The sequence below is a fragment of the Maniola jurtina genome, chromosome 5 (genome assembly GCF_905333055.1).
Source record: "Maniola jurtina chromosome 5, ilManJurt1.1, whole genome shotgun sequence".
Lineage (NCBI taxonomy): Eukaryota > Metazoa > Arthropoda > Insecta > Lepidoptera > Nymphalidae > Maniola > Maniola jurtina.
In genome coordinates this window covers 8,819,400-8,842,189 of record NC_060033.1, presented here as the reverse complement: position 1 = coordinate 8,842,189, position 22,790 = coordinate 8,819,400, and the positions used below count along the sequence as shown (strand labels likewise).

Genomic DNA, 22,790 nt, shown 5'->3' with positions numbered 1-22,790 from the left:
TAGATAAGTGTTGCCTGAAGACTGAAGATAACCATGCAAGAGTTAGTAGTTGAAAATTCGAGCAACTTAGTACGTATTATATAACCGAATAAACACCCCGCATTGAGAAAACCTCCTTTTTGGAAGTCGATTAAAAATATAAGGTTGTCTAAGGAATTCGGGTCCTCCATCTGTGGGCAAAAGTCAGTGCTGCTGCACTTTTAAGTTAAATTTGAGCAAGTTTTATTACCACTCATCTGCTAACCAAAGAAATACGATGCTAAGCGAGATCTGGAGCAAGATTATATTATAAGTTTGCATAAGGAAATTCGGTCAAGCGTCAGGGTTGCCGTATTTCCGATTTTCTTTGACACCTTTACATTTTCTTGTTCCTGCTGCCTGCTCGCAATTGGTGTAGAATTCTTTCAGTTAACAGATGAACATAAATTATAGTAATATTTTTAATTAAACATAATAATTTTTACAATAAATTTATTTATGTATGTATCAATTACAATCCGGGTATCTTTAAAACAAGAGTGAATAGGCACCTGGCCTTCTAGGTAAACGCGTCCCATCTTAGACCACATCATCACTTTCCATCAGGTGTGATTGTGGTCAAGCGCTTACCTATAGTGAATAAAAAAATCTAACTATCTTACTACTAAAGCTAAAATACCTATGAAAATACAATAATTTTGGGGATGCCCTCCGATTTTTTTAAAATTTGAAGTTAAGTCACAAGGAGTCGATATCCCAACATCGATCTCTAGAGGGTCTAGGGTGATCATTAGCCAGAATGTTTGGTTGGTTATAAAATTCATACTTAATGCGAAAGTGAGTCTGTCTGTCTGTCTGCTACCTTTTCACGGCCCATCAGTTTAACCGATTCTGACGGGTGCAGGCTTAGCTTATATTCCGGGGACGGACATAGGCTACTTTTTATCCCGGAAAATCAAAGATTTCCCACGGGATTCTCAAAAACCCATCCGCTAAACCGATTTGTATGAAATTTGGTACCGAGGTAGCTTGCGTCCTTTTAATTGACATAGGCAACTTTTTATCCCGGAAAATCAAACAGTTCCCACGGGATCTTTAAAAACCTAAATCCACGCGAACGAAGTCGCGGGCATACTCAAGTAGTTGTTTTACTGTTTGCTCACATACCTATAACTAGAGCACTATAATAACTATTTCCTGCGTAGTAGGCTAGTCTCCATTAAGATTGGTTACCGTAACCAAAATTTGGACTGAACTTTTTTTCAGCCTATGCCTTTTGCGGCTCTGTCGGCTCTTGGCTGTTTTTGAGAGTTAGGTCTTCCTACAAAGTCATACGACTGTGTGGATTTAATTTCGCATCAGAAAATAATAAATTGCATCCTATGTGTACACATCTTTACTTATATTCATTAATTCAAGTTCTTCTTCTATCCATTTCATAGAGTGGGAAATGCCACCAAGGGTCACTTGGTCGTCATTGTTGCATACACCGCGAGCTAGGCCTACGAGATATAGATCCCGACTCTGAAAAGATTTACATAGTTAAATTCTTTAATAGTATGTATGTATATACTTTATAAACAAAACACAAAATATGACAGGTTCCAAAAAACATAGTAGGTAGGTACTGTACTGTAATGGAGGCACAAAAAGGCGTTCTTTTTGCTAAAAAGCGATCTCTTCCAGACAACCGAACAAATACCTAGACAGTGGGAGGTGGTGTATATAATAAGCCTAACTACCTAAATGCTAAATAAACTAAACCATATAATAAAATTTTAACTTATCTCCTACCTACTACTGTAATTCACTGTCCAATTCGGACTTCTAAAGCCAGTTACCCATCCAGTTATCGCCTTGTTGTCACAACTAGGTCACACAATTCTCTAAGTACATGAGTAAGTATTCAGTTTCTTACATTTTTTGGGCAAAGCACGGGACCTCCTTGAGCCACGATACACACGCTATCCACGTTTACACCACACGCAGCATCTATTGAGCTACCGTTTTTACTGCAACTGCTTCTCTTCACTTTCAAAATTGTCTGTAAAAAATAGAACAGTTTTTAAAATGGGTGATAGCTAAGACAGTTCGTAAATCAATATCTAATCATACTAATCCTTGTATTCAAATTCATTTAGGATTATATTGAAAGTTTAAATCAGGTACAATGGGGTATGTTTTGACAACTCCACATACTAAAACACGAATGTGGACCAATCAGAAGAGAGAAATCTCAAATTTCCATAAGAATAAAATTGAATTTAGCTCTCGCTATCCTATAAAAATTATTTTCGTCTGTCGAATAGGTATAATGAAAATACCTGTTACCTACCGAAGTAATTTTCCCGTTACTATCGAACCCATATCCCAAACAATCGCCTTCCAATGGTTTCTGGAAATCGATACAGGCCCCTCGGGACTTCCCCTTGTCGAAGGCCACGTCATTTTCCATAACGACTATGCCAAAATCGTACTCGTGTGAACCTAGAAAAAGAACGGAACCTCCCTAAAAATAACATCCAAATTCTATATCCTCCCGAAGTCGGGTAAAATAACAAGTGTAAATTAAAAATTTATAACACCCCCGACAAGTGAAGGTTATAGTAACTAGAAATGAGCTGATAACTTTCAAACGGCTGAATCGATTTTCTTAGATTATAGCTAAGAACACTCTCGATCAAGCCACCTTTCAAACAAAAAAAACTAAATTAAAATCGGTTCATTAGTTTAGGAGCTACGATGCCACAGACAGATAGATACACAGATACACTCGTAAAACTTGTAATACCCCTCTTTTTGGGTCGGGGGTGAAAAATATAATAGCTGCATTCATTGGCTCTAAATCGGTAGTTAAAGTACCGTATACGTTATGATTTCGCTTAACTGGTTAATCTACATGGTATCATCATCATTCTGCATAAAGGCTCTAGATATTTTTCACCCATACAAGAATAGTATTAGAGGAAAATTTTGTTGAATTTTGACCGCAAAATATACCTTCTCATCCGACTGGTGTACAAAATTGTCCTGTTTTACCCGACTGAACTTGACTGAATTGGATATAAAAGGAAATATAGAAGTACCTACATTAACAGGGCTCTCTCCGTCACTCGCTTCATACAATCGTAGTTCCTATTTCATTTGAATATTAAGCAACCAAAGTCCATGAAATTTTGCAGACATATTCTAGAAACTAATATCTGTGTCTGTGGTGTTTTAGATTTTTCTAAAAATATGTAGTTTTAAAATTAAAGGGGCTCAAAGATTTGTATGTAAATTTTTAAGATCGCGTAACTTTGAAACCGAATATTTTAACAGAAATCTGGAAAACCACAGACATGGATATTAGTTTCTAGAATATGTCTGCAAAACTTCATGGACTTTAGTTGCTTAATATTCAAATGAAATTGGAACTACGTTTGTATGAAGCGAGTGACGGAGAGACCCCTCTTAACTCTTGATTATAAGTTAGTGTAAATGACGTCCTAGCTCTAGGACACAAGTTCTAGTCAAAGAAATGTCTTACCGCTGTTATAATCCGGATGAAACTGTCGACGAATTATAGTATAGTTTTTCCCAGGGTTAGCAGAGTTCGGTACTTGAGCGTACAGCATTTTCTTCTGAGCTGCCAAAAGACAAGTTGATGCCGTGATGATGACTTTCGACCCGATAAGAGCTCCCAGGCAGAAAGGACGATGTGCTATCGGCTTTACATCCACAACACTGTTAACAAACGAAAAAGTAAAAGTTATAACTACTAGATTTAAACTTCTTAGACTTTGTAAATACTATAAAGGCAACAGGATCGTTTATTTACGCACTGCGGGAAATCCTATACCACAGGCTATACAGGAGAGGTTTAGAGTTAGGTACATATGATCACTTTGCTAAGTTACATAATGGAACTAAAGTTTAATTTACATTTGTAACATAATTAGTAAAGACGCATTGCAAAGCTTCGGTTCTGCTTCAATGTGCCTTAAGTTCAAGTAAATAGCTATTTCTACTTACTTGTAAAGTAAAACGCACCAAGGACACACATCGTTTTCTGGTGCAATACATTTATCTGTAATAAATAAAAAGTATAGGTAGATTGAATAGTAGGTGATACAATCGGTTATTACCTTATTTACAAGTGTAAATTAAAAATTTATAACACCCCCGACAAGTGAAGGTTACAGTAACTAGAAAAGAGCTGATAACTTTCAAACGGCTGAACCGATTTTCTTGGATTATAGCTAAGAACACTCTCTATCAAGCCACCTTTCAAACAAAAAAAACGAAATTAAAATCGATTCATTAGTTCAGGCGCTACGGTGCCACAGACAGATACACAGACACACAGATACACACGTCAAACTTATAACACCCCTCTTTTTGGGTCGGGGGTTAAAAACAATACTTGACGTCTTCGAGGGTAGATAGATACGTCATAATATAAACCCCCATATACATAGTTACTTTCTGATTTTGTAGAGAAAATAAATATCATTGAAATCGAATCGAATATGTTCAATAAATTCCTGAAAAGCCGACAACGCATTGGCGCGGGCGGTTACAATGGCTGAGTGCTTAAAATTTTCATGGGCGGCAGGAATCACTTATTATCAGATGATCCGCCTGTTCGTTTACCCGATATATATTTATTTTAATAATAAAATTGTGTCATATTTGTAACAAAGTCACATCCTCCATAAAGGTTTATCACCTGGAAGAATCCAATAAAAATCTATAATAGTTGCAAATATAGGTAAGTATATCACGTATTAGTTTTATCATTGCAGCAAGTTTTTAATAAAATCGTATAAATTAGACGAGTACATAAAAATATAATGATAAACTTACTTAATTTTAAAAAATGGTATCAATCTGGGCATAAGATTGGTCAAGTTATTTCGTCATTAGTGCTTTAAATACCAATGGAAGCTTGACACGGGCTTCATCGATTCACGCATCAAAGTAGATTGTACCAAAAGTAATATTAAGTATTCTGTAATTGTATTAAGTAATTACCACTATGGGCAGCACCAATCTGTGGATGAGGAATCACGCCTGAAGTACAGCACCAATCACCTTGGGATGCGCATGGCCTTTTTTCTCTATTCCAAGGGAAAAAAGAATTATTGCATTAATCGTCGAAATTCAGAATCCATGGGAATCTACATAATATGATTCTATGTTCCAGTACCAGTAGGGCTAACTATACCTACTTATAATGAAACTGTAACTGGAAGATTTCTGTACATTATCTAATTAATAAGTATATTTTGAATTTTTTTAACAGGGGAAGCGGAATAAGGATATGGGGGAATAGTGTTAGGTATTTTAACAATAGACAGTAATAACGTTTTGTACTCTCACCGCTTACAAGACAGTCTTTGTGCGATAACATATTACAAAACGTAAAGATTGCTTATCTAATTAAAAAAGTAATAAATACATGGATTATTTTAAGATGGCGCTACCACGAAACGCTAAATAAGTCGATTCCAAATTAGTTATTAAATTATTTCTAAAACTCTATTCAATTTTTAACAAGAATCTAAGAATCGGATTTTAGTTTTTACATCTATATTTTTTTTATTTATCATTATTCTTACCTAAAATCACTATCGTCTATCACACCTCCAGGCAATATCGTGTGTTCTTCATTACAAACAGATTCATGAACACATACCCCCTGCATATTATTTTTCGTAGTGCATGAGACTGTTCGACCTGAAACGATTCAAAATGCAGCAATGAAGCCCTAAAACCAAATTATAACTAAACAAATGTTATTTTAGATATAAAAACCGGCCAAGTGCGAATCAGACTCGCGCACCAAGGGTTATTATATAACAGGGTTATTACTTATATTTATACAGACAAATAAAACGACATATGTTTCATCCAGTTACGTGTTATTCGATTTTAATAATCCAAGCATATTAAGAAAGTGGCCTGTGGCCAAGTGAAGAGGAGGTAAGTGGAGAAAGGTAATTTTTTGCACGATAAATCAAAAACTATTATGCATAAAAATAAACAAAAATCTGTTTTAGAATATACATTTATACGAGTGTATTAATACTTAATTTATATTCACCGGCTCTATTTGGGGTGAGATCCAATCGTTGAATCCGAGCGCCCTGCAGTGTCGTCGTTACCAAAGAAAATATAACCACTAATAGCGTCAAAGCCACCATCTGTAAAGCAAATTATTATACTTGCTTACTTAATTCAATTTGGTGATAAGAATTATTAAAAAGAGAGTAGTGTTCATATAAGTAATTTCTTCGCGTTCTTACGCGTATTTTACGAATTAAGTACTTCTTAATCTTATTCCTGCCTTATCTTCACAGATTCAAGACAAAGCAACGCGACGTTCCCAAAATGTTCAAAAGTATTCTAAACTTAGTCTAAGTACTTAGTAGCTATGTTACAAATTAGTGTGAACTGTGAAGAATAATTCATTGACAACGAAATTATTTTTCATATTGATACTGTCTTATATAATAAAAAGGTAGGTACATCATAGCGAAGATGTTAATACTTAATACAATGAAACACCATAATTATACCTGCAATCGTGCAAATAAATGATTTGTAAAATTGTTTCCTAAAATTTTAGAAAAGTCGCTTCGCTGCGCTCACTACCGCAGTGTGACTTGACCCTAAGAATAAAAGGTTATTACAATCTGCGTCATTGAAACACCTTATTTGGATGAATAAGGAATCGGCTTTATCACACTTCACACTATCACAATATCACATCACACCAATATTATAAAGGCGAAAGTTTGTGTGTATGTGTGTGTGTGTATGTTTGTTACTCCTTCACGCAAAAACTACTGGACGACTTTGGCTGAAATTTGGAATGGAGATAGATAATATTTTGGATTAGCACATAGGCTACTTTTTCCCGGAAAATCAAAGAGTTCTCACGGGATATCGAAAACCCAAAATCCACGCAGGCGAATCTGCGGGCATCAGCTAGTTCACGTATAATTTTATCAACGTATATGCTTGACTAAATAGGTGGGTTATGTGTTATTGTAAAACTTTCTTCCATCTCTTGTGGTTAGGACGGTAGGTAGGTATGTCTTTCATATTTTAAATATCTAGTTAATATCATCTTAGATTACCGCCACCTTTGAGCACTTTGCTGCTGAGCCTGGACACCACGTAGGTTTTCTGTAATTAGGTCGTACCTAAATCCCTACTGCCTACTGAAAAGAAACTCGCGAAATTCTAACGAGATTTGAGTCGCGGGAAGAAGTCAGTTATTTTACAACAGCCTATATGTATAGCTACACTTACTGTATATAACACATGCTTATTATAACTACACAATTAGTATTTTGACCTCACCTTAATTTATCCAAGTCAAGTTCCCGTGTTCGGTGATCTGAATTCCTTAAACTTGAAACACGAGCGTCTTATTCGGATCAACTATCCTGACGCACTGAATGCACGACCTCATATTAAAAAAAGACCTGGAAAGTATAATACAAAAGCAGCTTATTTTTAGTGGAGATCATCAAAAAGAAAATAAAAATTAAATTAAAAATTTAAAAAACCCCCGACACATAAACCTCTAAAAAGTAAAAAAATAATAGGTAAGTATGTATGGGCCCTTTAAGAATAGTATAAATAGTAAAGTTTTATCCAAGCGCTCGTTGCGCCAGGGGACCGCTACCTATCGTAAACTATGAAAGTCATCTGTTGTAGAAAGAATAGTCTTTAGCGGTCCCCCGACGCAACGAACGCTTGGATAAAAACTTTACTATTTATACTATTCTTAAAGGGCCCATACATACTTACCTATTATTTTTTTACTTTTTAGAGGTTTATGTGTCGGGGGTTTTTTAAATTTTTAATTTAATTTTTATTTCACGCTTTTTAAACTTTTATTCATAAATTACCGTTTATTTGTGCCATTCTAAAACCCAATTTCTATAATAATATAAATCCAATAAGGCAGCTAATATCTCTTCAAAAGTAACATCAATGTTATGTTAATTATACGTTCCATGAAATATTTTTGACCGAACATCACTAAATCAAGAATTATCTGAATGACTCACATAGTTTAACACGACCAAAACGAAATATCTCTTTCTAACATGTCGTTGCTTTAAAAATGTACCCATTTTACGTAGTCGTATAATAGTTCACTTTTTTTAAGATATACGATTAAATTGAAATCGACTTTCATCCGATGAAATAAGGAATAAAGTGGTTTGTATGTCATTTTGTTTGTTATTGCATGTCAAATTTTTATTTGACATAACTTTCAAAAACCGGTCAAGTGCGAGTCTGCCTCACACATGAAGAGTTCCGTACAAGTTTTTTTTTATGTAATGACAATTCAGTTGTCGGATTTTTCTGTTTACTTGGGCCACAGGAGTAGAGTGCTTGGGCTATAAGATATTGCTACCTGCCTTTCATGATTCTACTTAAACGGGAAGTACCCAATTTATAAGTTTTGATTCTCTTGAAAGATGACACACAGACAGACAACGAAGTGGTGAAGGAAAACATCGTCAGGAAACCTGCATGCTTAAGAGTTGGCCATAATGCTCCCTCAAAGGTGCGTGAGGTCTGCCAATACGTGCTTGGCCAGTGTGGTAGCTTCTCATTCTGAGAGGAGACTTGTGCTCAGTAGTGAGCCGGTGATGGGTTGATCCTGATGATGATGAATTTAAATGTATTTTGTCAAAGTAAATAAGCTGAGTTCAAGCAGATAAAATATAAAGAAGGTGCGCCTAATGCATCATCCAAACCTGCGCGACAAAGCGACTACGATGCGGGAACCTCAGCCGCGCGGAGGGTCATCGCCTCCTACGATATTTAATGGTGCCATGCACACCTGCGCGACTACATCTTTTTTTTTCTACAGATACCTACTGAACCCTAAAAATAGTTTGACTATGGTTTGGGTTTGGGTTGATTGTTCGTGGCCTTTGGTTGACTGTTGGATATTATAATTGAATTGATGTTTTCTCGTTTAACTGTGATTATAATATTTTATAAATAAGAAACTCCGCGCCTACGATCCAAAGTATCGGAGTTTTCCAAAACATTATTTTCAAATAAATAATTATGTATCTAAGCAACGTCCATCTTGACAGCTTGACATTTGCCAATTGACATAATATTATGAACCTCTGTTACAATAGTGAAAGATCCCAGGGACACCAGCCGTCACGTATTTTCTGACGAACGAAATGTGGACGATTGAGTAGTGTTAGTATGTACTAAGAACGCATGCCTACAGACCTGCTAGCTTGCTTAGACGGCCAATTTTCAGGTATCAGGTAATCAAGGTACATAAAAACATTACTTACGTCATGTAAATTCTCCAATTTTTTTAATTTTTAGCTGATTTTTTTTATATTAATAATTAATTGACATAAGTAAACTATAAGAGAGTAAGAGAGAAGTCAATATATCCTAATACATGTCTTACTCAGTCTCATGCGCGTAGATAATGCCCTCGCGCTCAAACCCACAGAGGCATTAAAATTGAATTTAGGGGATAATTGGATCTGGATCGGTCGGTCTGTCTTCTTGTAAAAGGTTTTAAAATAGTTGTCTGGTGGACATATATAAAAATGGAGCATCAGAATTTACGTGCAGTTAAGTAATTACTTATTTTGGGAGCTTTAAAGCGTCTGCAAAGCAATACGGTCGACGCGGGAAGTGTCTGGAAGTATTGGCGACATATTTTTAAGGATATTGCCTAAAATATACGTAAAAATCAGTTTGGAGTATTTACGTGAGGTAAGTAATGGTTTTATGTACCTTGATTATCAGATACCTGAAAATTGGCCGTCTAAGCAAGCTAGCACGTAGGCTAGGCATGCTTTCTTAGTACTTACTAACACTACTCAATCGTACATATTTCCTGTGTCAGAAAATACGTAACCTCTGGGGGCCCTGGGATAAAAGTAATAAGAAAACCAGAAAAGAGCTGATAACTTCCAAACGGCTGAACCAATTTTTTTGGATTATAGCTAAGAACACTCTCGATCAAGCCACCTTTCAAACAAAAAAAACTAAATTAAAATCGGTTCATTCGTTTAGGCGCTACGAGGCCACAGACAGATACACAGATACACCGATACACAGATACACAGATACACAGATACACAGATACACAGATACACAGATACACAGATACACAGATACACAGATACACAGATACACAGATACACACGTCAAACTTATAACACCCCTCTTTTTGGGTCGGGGGTTAAAAAAGCTCTGATTCTGACTCACTGATTGACTCATCATTACATAATATAAAAAAAACCCTGACTCGTCAATGCCCAGTCCAAGAAGAATTTAATTTTGCACCGAGGTTCCTGTATAATGTACGCAAGGCATAGGAAGTTTAGGGAATACAGTCGTTTTCAGCATGAAGGGCAAACTTACAAACCTTTCTCATTTAATATTAAGAAGTGATGCACAGTGTAAGCTTGGCCCATATTAATTATCTATAAAACATAGTTGGCGCCACTCAAATCATAACATCATATTAGAAGGCGTCATTGATTGGCTGAAGTTGTTCAACATCTGATCGATAAACGTACTGTATATAAAATTCTTATAGTTTTTAGTTGATGAATTGTAGCATAATAAAGGATAATATTTGTAATCAATATATAAGATGAAAACATCTTTATTACTTAGATGATTTGTGAAACGAGCTTGATGATTTGTATATTAGTCACTAAGTTTATTCATTGTACAATTTGGATTGGCCGATAACGATAAGATAAAAAGGGGAGTGGCTAATAAACGTGGAGAGGTTACCTGTAAGAGTGGTTTTAAAACGACGACATTCAAAAATATACTAACGTAAGAGGAACAACATTTATTTGACACAAATGTAAAAGTTAATAAATTTAAATATGAAATAAAAGTGTAATAATTTATCATAAAGATTGTGTTTGTGATTTCGTCAGACCTTACCCAAAAGGTCAGAAGAGGGACATCAAGAAAATATAATATTTTCTTGTCACGCTCACGACTCAGAGAAACAAGTGGAAATATACAGAGGAACGAGAAAGAAGTGGAGGTCTAGTAGACCACAGACATTTTGGAGCACAAGGCCAATATTTGGGCCTCAATATATCAAAGTACCTAGTCATGGCATCAAAGGATTTCTGGATAAACGGGTAGGATCTTTCCATGATTTTATTTTTATTGATACCTATTAATGGTAATTTTTTTTTATTTGTGTGGGTTTTCGTTTTGTTTGTTCTACATTTAGTTATCATTTTGTTAGAAAGCTTTGCTCCGAGTTGGAATGGAAATTATATAACGTTATGATACCTAGAATTACCCACATGTTTATAATTCATCTTGTATATTGGTTATACAAATGCGATCGACCTTCAAATTGTGGTTTAAATAACATTGAGGTATTTAGAAGGCTTATTTTACAATGAAAAATGAAAAATGTTTATTTACAAAATACAGTCTTGTACAATTTTCCTGTGTCTGTGTGGTGGTACCCGCACTAGGTTATCCTGTATCGTGGGTACAATGGAATAGATAGTGAACATAGTGTTAAACAATATAAAAAGTGTGGTTTACTTAATGATGGGCGTTATTGTTACTTTTAAATAGTTTTCAGGATGTATCTACTATGTCCTGCCGGGGTTTTATTTCTCATTAAATGATTTCACAGGTGAATATCTCACGGAACGTGGTATTTCAATCTTCACACTTGTAATCGTGTGCCGAATTAGTTTGGTTAAGAGTTACGATAGGGATTTATTTTCACATAGTGGTTTTGTTTTACGGAAGGTAGGTTCTGGATTTAGGTTCAATCGTTTGCTGCACTCATTGTATAGATAGATGTTTTCCTTTTTCTAGCACACAGTGACGCGATATTATCACACAGCACTCATTGGGCATCTTGAATGTTGTTTTGTGAAATTATTATTTTTTGTAAACCGCTTTGGGATAAGGTAGAAAAAGTTACATGAAATAGCTTTTCGTTTTACGCCTGCCAGTGAAATAATCCGTCTCTACTTGTAATGGTTACTAAGTGATTGGGGATATAAAATGTTAATTGATAAAAATGAAGGTGATCCGTTGTAATAAAGTAATAGTGACCAGGGTTAATAAATTGAGCATTTTGAGAAATATAAATCCTAAAATGGGTGTAAAAGTAGGTTTATCTTATCTGGTTATTCTTTAACTAAATTTAAAATTATGGTAGGTAGGTAGTCAGATAGTTTTAAAATACGGGGTGCATAAATAAGTGTTTTTTTTTTTACAAAAGTGAGGAGAAATGTTTTCATTTATCTATTTTTACCACTTGAAACGCGTAATGTTTGAGTTTCAAACATAACTTTGCTGATAACAGCTCACCATGAACAACCCATGGCCGGCCCACTACTGAGCAACAAGTGTCTCCTCACAGAATGAGAAGGGTTTAGGCCGTAGTCTACCACGCTAGATAACAGCTAATTTACTTTTAATACTGGCACAATAATTTGAGTACTACGAGTAGCAGGTAGGTATAGTATATGGGCAGCGGGGTTTTTTTTTTTTGTTTACCTGTATTCACGCAATTAACTGTGTACTGCCGCATTTAAATGCAATATGATTTTGTTTTTATTGGATTAACATCGCTTGGCGGGTTAAATTCCTGGCAAATGTTCTATTAAAATTAGAGTAAGTTTTTTTTTAATGGTAATATACCTACAGTACTGCCCTTAGGGCAGGGCGCGATTATAAGTACCTACTACCAAAATACTATTTTCTTTGTTGTACGAAAGAAATTTTAGGCAAATATCTTTGCACTACGCTCGCGTTTGTGGCATGACATTATCCCAGAAATATATTTAAAAAAATTTTCACGCTCGCTTGACTCGCTTCGCGATAGTTCAGTTTCGATATGCATTTAGTTAACGAAACTCTCAGGAAACCACGTTTGTTGTGCTCTCGAAATTGATCAGTCTGTTTGATAAAATCGAAATGCGGTGCCTTATAAATTTCGCTTAGGAGCGCCGGTAGTATCTCATGATAATATGAATAGTGATCATAATTTTTTTTTTTAGGCTGATTAAGCATTGAAGGTTTTTCGGCTGGTCTGGCATTTCGCCTGATTTTATGTTTTTGCTTATTTAGCGCGTTCAGGAAAGCTTTGACAACGTTTTATAACATGAGTATATATATATTTTTTTTGTTTTAGTTACCGAAACAGAAAAAAAAAAAGCATTAAAGATGTGGGACCGAGGGATAAATCTAGTGTGATTTTTGGTTGGATTATGAAGTTGTAGTTAGGGTATTTAAAATAGAAAGATTTCAATTGTAGGAAATGATGTAAAACATGTTGAGGATAAGTTGTGTAATAAAGTCGATAATTCACTTGTTGGATGTCACGCGATCTCATTGCGAGGAGGAATCTTTTTCTTGTCTCTGTTTTTATAAATACGGTGTTCTGACGGGTTTTTTATTTACGTCTCGGATTATTGAATACTTTCGGTGTTTGATTGGACGGTTAGAGGTTGCAAAAGCAATCGCCCTCTAATTAAAACATTTATTTAGGCATTAGTTCAATTTGGATTAAATCTCGCGAAAAGCCACGGTGGCTGTCTCTCGCGCGTCTTGGAAAGACATTCCTAATGCCTGTTTTTCTGAGGGAGGGATGCATTATCAAGTGAGATGAGCTGCAATGTTTGCGGCTGACTATTTTGGAAAATTTGCAATCGTGGCAAGTGGAGTAAAGTTTGACTAAGCTATTTAATGAACAAAGTATATAATGGATTTGGTGAATGGTTATATTATATAACATTTTGATAAATGGATGAATTTGAAGAGTGTATGTATGTGGTTGATGCACATTTGTTTCATATTTTTACTTAAGTTATAAAGTATTACATTTGGTGAGTAGTTATTTATATTTGGTAGGGTAGGTTTGATAAACAGGTAGTTATCTTGATTAATAAGTGAGTTATCATTTTATAAATGCGTACTTTAATGTTTGATGAACTGGTATACTTGATAAATGTGCATATTTTCATACTTCAAAGACAAGTTGTACCTATTAGTTTCTTCAAGCTTTTAGTTGCTGATAATTATATTAACATTCTTTAGAGCGCATGTCCTATGGACGAAATCGTTTATACATACTTTCACTGTTTGAAATGTTACAATCATAAAGATATAGTTATGACTAGAGGGGGTCATAGCTTGTTGCCGCTCTTGTACATCCATGTGTCAACTAGGTATTGTTATCTCAGTATATTTCAGGGAACCTCCGTTCGGGTGAAAGCGATAGCTGTTGGATAAATGCTTGTTGGGTTATCAGAAGACCGTGTAGTCTTCGATGAGGTTACTTGTAAATATTATAGCGAAATAGTAAGTTTAAAAATAGAATGAGGCTAAACTAAAAAAATGAGACAAAGATAAAAATAATAACTTAAAGCATTGAAACAGCATAAAGTGAAATAGTAACTTACAAACTATACATACATATTTACGAATTATGTAGATAGATATAGTATTACTGGATTATGTATATCAAATAAGAATACTGTCAGCTCATGTTTTGTTTTCGGCGTGGTAATTTTACGCTTAAAACTCATAAGAGATATCATGAGGTTCGCTTTCTGTAAAAGTTATTAGCTTTAACAGTTAATTGATTTATTACATTATTTATTTATTATACACTCAACAAGTAAAAGTATTTTGTTTTGACAAAATCCAAAGAAGTACCTATTGGATTAATAAGGCAAGGTACGAAGCATTGGCTGGATTTTACAACATTTAAAGTTTCCTGTTCATTTTTATCATTGAGTTAATTTGAGGCGGAAGGATCCTCTGGAAAATTTTTAAGATTAAGTTATTAGTAAGAAAGTATATTTTGATTAGGTTAGTTTAAAATGTACAGCCGGTAATTTAAAAAAAATATATATATTTAATTTTACATAATAGGTGAAGCTGGTTGATGCACCAAAAATCAAATTATCATAGGAATTTAATTAAGCTAACATTTTTATTTATTATCAACTTCAAATATACAGTAGCAAACTGATTAGTTGGAATACATGCAGTGATTGGAATATTTAAGTTCCGATAGAAGAATCTATATCGTGGCTTGTTCCTTTATGGACAAGAATATTTTTTTTTGACTCGTGGGACCACTTACACAAAATATCAACGTTCGGTTTGGAGGTCTTCCATGGCTATTCCTACAGTTCCATGAGGTATTGAAGAGGTTAACACTTTGTCGCTCATCACATCAACCAGCACGGCATTTGGGTATGATGGATGGATGTAGATAGGTACACATTTGATGGGGGGGGGGTTTAGTGGTTTGTATCAATAGGAACCAGGGGTTGAATGAGGAAGGCTGAGGACAGTACGTGTGGTGCTTACTAGGGAAGGTTTATGTTCAACAGTGACCTTATGATGATGACGATGTAGATGACGATGATGATGATGATGGACGTACGAGGACGAATCTTTTACGAAACGAATAAAGGAAAATCGAACAGATGCGGGTCATTACGGTTAACATATAAAATAATGTATAAGGTACCTACTTTCTTCTAATCTTTATGATCGATCAGCTTGTGATAGAGATCTTGATGTCGTAGAGAATAGAGATGTATCGAACGGAATATTTATTTCATTTTTTTTCCTGCTATTATGTTGATATCGCTTTTCTCTATGAAAAGGAATTAATGATAAACTAATAGGTATCATTCGGCGGCGAGTCGCGACTGTGTCGTTCCCAGGGTCGAATTTGGTAGTTCTGCTTATGTTACTCGAAACGACAAAGTACGCCATATGGTGCATATTATGGCTAAAATAAAATATATAAGTATCATGTGAAATTATAAATCAAAGATTCTTTTTGCATGTAGATATTATATGGTTAAGAGGCACAAGTGACGCAACTACTGTACCCTGGCGTTTGTTTAACATTGTCCATTAGTACTTCAGAATGTGGATTTTGCTAAAAAAAAAAAAAAAAAAAAAAACAATAGGTAATTGTAAGAAATATGGGAAGCGTAATCTGCATTAAAAGAAAAAGTTTGAATTGGAAGCAACCAGGCATAGGATTTTCATACATCCGTAATCACGTTCCTCTCAACTCTCTAACTATCACGGTTCACGGTACGCCGTTCACAGTTCAGGCCGTGACGCACGTGCAGACGGACAGACGGACGGAGAGCAGAGGTTTAGAAAATAGGGTCTCGTAGGCACCCTTCGAGGGGTACGGAACTGGAGAAAACTAAATTATAATAATGATAATAGGTTTTCTAGGTTACCAAGTAAAATTACTTCTCTTAGGTCGGATTGTATTATGATGGATGCTTATGAAACAAAATTAAATGAACGGTCTACTCAAAGTGTTTTATGTTTGCAGGATCCAAGGATGTTGGAAATGAATAAATGAGGAAAAGAAAGACCCAAAACTAGGTATGGGTCAGGGACACAAAGTCCCAAGGAAGGAAAGCCCCGAGGTTACGGGCTATGGACAAAAAGTCCTATAGGAGGAAGGAGGTAGACCCTAGGATAAGGGTCATTAAAAATTTGGATCTGGAGGGAAAGAACCCTAGGATAAGGGTCATTAAAAATTTGGATCTGGAGGGAAATAAGGACAATCACATATGTATCCCGGTAGAAGAGAGACGCGCCAAGGCTCGGAATCCGCGATTTTCCAATAAGAAGGGAAGAAGAAAATATGTGCGTAAAACTATTGCGTTGAAAGTGTATGAAAATGTTTTGTGATTTAAATCGAGAACTGGCGGCGATTAACTTTAAGTTTAGAGAGTTTATTTTATCAAAAGGACAAGAAGTTCACTTACACATATTCATATTAAGAATCGCTCCCGATTCTAAATATAAATATAGAAGAAAACATAATCTTTAAAGGTATGGTGACTATACAATAATATAAAAAGTCAAAACACGTTATATTCGTTAACAAACTATACCTACATCTAGCTAAGATATCTATGGTGTTTGACACTGTTTGATTAAACTTTAAACTTTGTAAAAGATTTTTCCTCCAGTATGAGTTTCGGCAAGTACATTATGTAGTAGAGCTAGGTAGTTTACATACCATAATTAGTCCTAGCTTTATGTAATTGTAGCATAATAGGTATGTTCGTTTTGTGTACCATATTTATGAGATTTAGCTTTAAAGTGATGCGTGTATGTACGGACTTTAATAGTATTTTCCTAACAAATAGACATATTTTGAATTTGTATAATTGACTTATATAATATAGTTCATCAGTTTTCTTATATAATTCTTTAGTGGGAAGGAGAGTCTAGTTGGAACAGAACTTTTAACAATTTATTTTGAGATACTTGAAACCCTTTAAAGTAGTTTTTAGTAATTAGTTTTACATGCTCATCCCCAAATCTCTATTGAGTGTTCCTGTAAAATATTGGCTTGTGAGTTATAATTGATGCTTCGGACTTTATGCATATACCTACCTTCTTTGATTAAATTGAGGCCTCCTTTAGTTGCTACTGGTCTCGCAATTTTTGATATCTTTATGATTTTTGAAAAATTATTTATAAATTTAGAGTGTCTGCATCTTTTTATTTTAATATTAGCGGAAGAGAACAGAAAAATGAATTTTAGATTAAAGGCTAAATTTGAGTGCTACTGTAGACTGGCAGGTAAAGTTGCGAGGGTAAATAGTTTGGAATTGAATTGAGTTTATCTGCTATTTTCTAATTATATCGGATGGAAAGGGGTGCTGCGAGTGCTCTAAAATTAAGTTGCAATCATAATCAATACCAATGTATCAATAAAACTGTATATTCCTTCTAGTTAAGTTAGCAAGAATATTAATTTAATTAATTACTATCTTAATTTTTTTTTTGTTTTGTTGAACTAAGTCTTTGTCATTTTGGTTGTGAAGTTTACATGTTACTTAAGTTTTAATTTTTTTTTAAAAGCGATGAGACTCGCTTAAAACAGGATGGCCGAGCTGTAAGCTTGGCCCATATTAATTATCTATAAAACATAGTTGGCGCCACTCAAATCATAACATCATATTAGAAGGCGTCATTGATTGGCTGAAGTTGTTCAACATCTGATCGATAAACGTACTGTATATAAAATTCTTATAGTTTTTAGTTGATGAATTGTAGCATAATAAAGGATAATATTTGTAATCAATATATAAGATGAAAACATCTTTATTACTTAGATGATTTGTGAAACGAGCTTGATGATTTGTATATTAGTCACTAAGTTTATTCATTGTACAATTTGGATTGGCCGATAACGATAAGATAAAAAGGGGAGTGGCTAATAAACGTGGAGAGGTTACCTGTAAGAGTGGTTTTAAAACGACGACATTCAAAAATATACTAACGTAAGAGGAACAACATTTATTTGACACAAATGTAAAAGTTAATAAATTTAAATATGAAATAAAAGTGTAATAATTTATCATAAAGATTGTGTTTGTGATTTCGTCAGACCTTACCCAAAAACAGGTACTGCATTATATCGACCATATTAATATTCAATCGTTTATTTGTATCGGTATTTATCAAAGTGACCCCTAATAACCCATGGTTGCATTCATTCGTGGAATACGACAGCCAAGCAAATCATCTCACGGATGTAAAGATTAGGATTCTATTGGTGTACTAGCTGATGCCCGCAGCTTCGCCCGCGTGGATTGGTCAGATCCCCTGCAGCATCAGGATTGAGGAGTTGGACTCCAAATTTTTTATGAAACAATGTCGCGAAGTTCCTCTATCGATTAAAAAAGAAATGACGCAAATCGGTTCAGAAATCTCGGAGATTTCGGTGTACATAGGTAGAAAAACACAACTCCCTTTTTGAAAGTCGGTTAAAAAAGTAGCCTATGTTACTCCCTGGTCAATTCTCTACTTGTCTGTGAAAACCCCGTCAAAATCGGTCCAGCCGTTCCGAAGATTAGCCTTTTCAAACAGACAGACAGACAGACAGACAGACAGACAGACAAAAATTTTAAAAACGTGTGATTCAGTGTTGGTATCGTTCAAATAACCATATGAGCTTAATATGAGGTAGTTATTTCGAAATTACAGACAGACACTCCAATTTTATTTATTAGTATAGATATTGTTCACTAGCTGTGCCCGCGACTTCGTTCGCGTGGAATCAGCGCGCTTTATATAGCCACGGACGCTCAGGCGCGAGGCGTGTAGTACGTACTCTGTACGTTAAAAATGTTCGCCGTGATTCTTTAAATTGACATAACTTTTTTATTTATGAACCGATTGACATGAAATAAACACTAAATGTTAAGTGAAGCTTACTACAAAATATTTGTGAAAACCGTATCTAAATCGAATAAGCCGTTTCTGATATTAGCGTGTACAAACACACAGACAAACAGACAAACAGACAAAAAAAATATTAATTACAATTTCGGGTTCGGCATCGATATAATAACAACCCCTGCTACTTTTTTTTATATATTTCCATTGTACAGACACCACTTTTCTACAATTTTATTGTATGTATAGATTTAATCTAGATACCTACCACATTTTTAACCGACTTCGAAAAAAGGAGGAGGTTCTCAATTCGTCAAAATCTTTTTTTTTAACTCAAAATGGAGCAAAATTGGTTGAGCAGGTAATTACCCGCCACAGAACAAAAATCTGTGTAATAATATGGGAAGTAACACACTCTAACGTTATTAGTTATTTCCTACCTACTATAGCGACCCCGTGGCTTTGCTCCCGTACGAATTTCCGAAAATCTGGCCTTATTTCTTGTCTACATTATACAGAAATCGTCTGTGCAAAACTACTTTCTAGATCCAAGGGTTTGGGTTGGGTGTTGGTGGGCAGAGTACTTCAACCTTTTCTTTTCATAATACACCTTATTACCTACTTACTTCACAGTTCACACTTAATATTATAAAGGCGAAAGTTGGTGTGTATGTGCATAATATGTGTGTATGTTTGTTACTCTTTCACGCAAAAACTACTGGACTTTGGCTGAAATTTAGAATGAAGATACGTTATACTTTGGATTAACGCATAGGCTACTTTTTATCACAGAAAATTAAAGAGATCCTATGGGATTAAAAAAACCTATATCCACGCGAACGAAGACGCGGGTATCAGCTAGTAGATTATAATAAAACTAGAGCATGTCCGCGACTTCGTCCGCGTGGATTTAGATTTTTATAGATCCCGTGTGAACTGTTTGATTTTCCGGGTTAAAAAGTTGCCTATTTCGATTTCAGGGACGCAAGCTACTTCGGTACCAAATTTTATACAAATCGGTTAAGTGGATGGGTCTTTACGAATCCTGCGGGAACTTTTTGATTTTCCGGGATAAAAAGTAGGTCTTGTCTGTCCCCGGGGTATAGTACAGACAGATAGACAGACAAACAGACAGACAAACAATATCTGCACAATGCAAAACAATGTCTGCGAAAGTGTGTCTGTCTGTCTATATATCATAGACAGACAGACACACTTTCGCATTTATAATATTAGTACCTATCACACTAATATTATAAAGAAGAAAGTTTGTATGTGTGTTTGTGTGTGTGTGTGTGTGTGTATGTTTGTTACTCCTTCACGCAAAAACTACTGGACGGATTGGGCTGAAATTTAGAATGGAGATAGATTATACCCTGGATTAGCACATAGGCTACTCTTTATCCCGGAAAATCAAAGAGTTCCCACTATATAGAGTATCAGCTAGTCGGTTATATTTACAAACAGCCTACAAGATATTATAGCCCTTATTTAATTACTAAGAATTATTTTCTTCAGTACCCAATACTTACATATTCTTCAATTATTGTCTTCCACATTTAAAAAAAAAAACACTTTGTTAAAACGACGAGGTAAATGAAAAGTCTGCTTTGCTGAACTATTTTTAATCCACGACTTCCATTTTTATTATATTATAACCAAACGCACTAGATATACCTACCTATAATATAATTTAAACTAAATCACATTTTACGTGGTGACATGTTATGATTTTTTTTTTTAAATATTGCAAAACCATTAAGTTAAATAGTAAAACGCCTCAAATCAATTTTAACACTTAATTTTAATACTTCACAGTTTAATTAATTTTTTAATCAAAACTCAACAAGTCTTGCTGGTACAAAAGCGATCAACATACTCGTAATAATTATTATAAGCGCAGATACCTACCTAGCCTGAGAGCTACAAGTAATTAAAATGAATCATAATAGGTAAGAACGAATTATAACGTTTATTTTAGAATGCAATACATATTACACAGTCCTGCTTCCAGAAGTAGGTATATACTTATTCCTATTGCGGTAGACTCAAAGCTAGTCGACGCGCGTATTCGTGCCTGTTCATCATATTATATTTTGCTCTAACGTACTGAAAGTACAGTTCACTATATTATTTATTATCTTCTAACCAGTTAGGAGTAGCCCGTTGTCATCTAGTGTCGCTTTTTCGCCGCAATATGCCTTGAGCAATTATTAATAAATTCAATTAACTATTTTGAAATAGATAAAATTTACGCAATTTATTTGTATTGAAAATATTACAATAAAACTTAAAACTAGCCTTACCTATTGACTATACAAATCATGCCTGCATGAAAATGGTGCCAAGAATACTGGCTGCATTTCCACGCTGGACAGTCAGGCTGATCCGTTGCGCAAACAATAAGCCATCCCTTTTGTTCCAATGAATGTGTGTGTATTCGAAATATAAGATTTTTGACGGTGTTCTCATAGACTATAATCATAGTGATTGTTGTATGTGACCTTCTCATCAGATTCAAGAAAACCAGTTGACCACTGCGAGAATATCGCATCAATTTGATCTCAGTCCAATGTGTATACAGTTCCTATACTCGAATACACACACGTGTGCTACACATGTGTGTATATTGATAATCGTATAGACTACTAGAGGATGCCCGCGGCTTCGCCTGCGTGGAGTTCGGTTTTTTAAAATCCCGTAGGAACTCTTCAATTTTCCGGGATAAAAAGTAGCCTATGTCCTTTCCCAGGATGTATCCCAAGTCTGTACCAAATTTCATTAAAATTGGTTCAGTGGTTGGGCCGTGAAAGCGTAGCAGACAGACAGACACACTTTCGCATTTATAATATTAGTATGGTTAGAGTCTCAGCTCTACTGCATTAGCAATGAGGATATGCACTCGCGCAGGTGATGTCGGTCAAAGAATTCGGAAATGAAGAGCTAGAAGTAGCTGAATGAGTCAATGCTGAACTAGTCATACTAGGTAGGGCACATAGCTCTAAAAACCGAAAAATTTTGGGTTCTGATCCCAACTTCTAAGATGCTGGCATGGCGCAGCCACTAGGTAGATGAATGATCTCAAGAGAGTTGCTGGATACCGGCTGGACGGTACCAAAAGCGTGTTTTTTGAAAATCCATACAAAACACCTTACCTATTTCTAGCAGTGGACGTTTACATACTATACACATACAGAAGTGTAATCGGCACTATATCTACTCTAGAATTTTTTTTTTGAAATTGGTAGTCAATGAGGATGCCGAAGTGAAATGTTGAAACTATGAAATAAATAAATAAAAGTGGTATTTTCTTGAATTTTCAAATTAATTTCAGCAGGTAGATACCAAGGCTACTACTATCGCGCAGCACTAGTTCACTTTGACCTAGGTATACTAAATTCGTGCCTCCCAATCGTCTTCTTGACACTTTTGCACAAAACGATCTTAGGTATTACAAAAATTTTAGGCATGGTTAAAAGTGTCGTGCGTTGGATTGGATGGAATAGACGGTGTTCTCGTAATAAGTAGGATCAATAATAATTAAGCTTTAAAATTAT

General features: G+C 35.1%; 1 protein-coding gene across 3 annotated transcripts in view; it reads right to left on the bottom strand.

Moving 5' to 3' along the window:
• Positions 1 to 1,035: 1,035 nt before the first annotated feature.
• The window catches only part of LOC123865353, a 23,285-nt gene continuing 1,530 nt past the window's right edge, over positions 1,036 to 22,790 (bottom strand). Inside the window, exons 1-10 of one of the 3 annotated variants that reach the window (XM_045906341.1) lie at positions 20,762 to 21,017; positions 7,333 to 7,457; positions 6,068 to 6,167; positions 5,583 to 5,700; positions 4,996 to 5,081; positions 3,994 to 4,048; positions 3,509 to 3,705; positions 2,315 to 2,466; positions 1,898 to 2,023; positions 1,036 to 1,503 (exon numbers count right to left, since the gene is read on the bottom strand). In XM_045906341.1, the coding sequence (XP_045762297.1) occupies positions 1,360 to 1,503; positions 1,898 to 2,023; positions 2,315 to 2,466; positions 3,509 to 3,705; positions 3,994 to 4,048; positions 4,996 to 5,081; positions 5,583 to 5,700; positions 6,068 to 6,167 (978 nt within the window). In that variant the 5' untranslated portion in view covers positions 7,333 to 7,457; positions 20,762 to 21,017 and the 3' untranslated portion in view covers positions 1,036 to 1,359. Of the gene's footprint in view, positions 1,504 to 1,897; positions 2,024 to 2,314; positions 2,467 to 3,508; positions 3,706 to 3,993; positions 4,049 to 4,995; positions 5,082 to 5,582; positions 5,701 to 6,067; positions 6,168 to 7,332; positions 7,458 to 20,761; positions 21,018 to 22,790 lie in introns of those variants that run through there. The other 2 variants (XM_045906340.1, XM_045906342.1) reach the window with 2 other exon arrangements.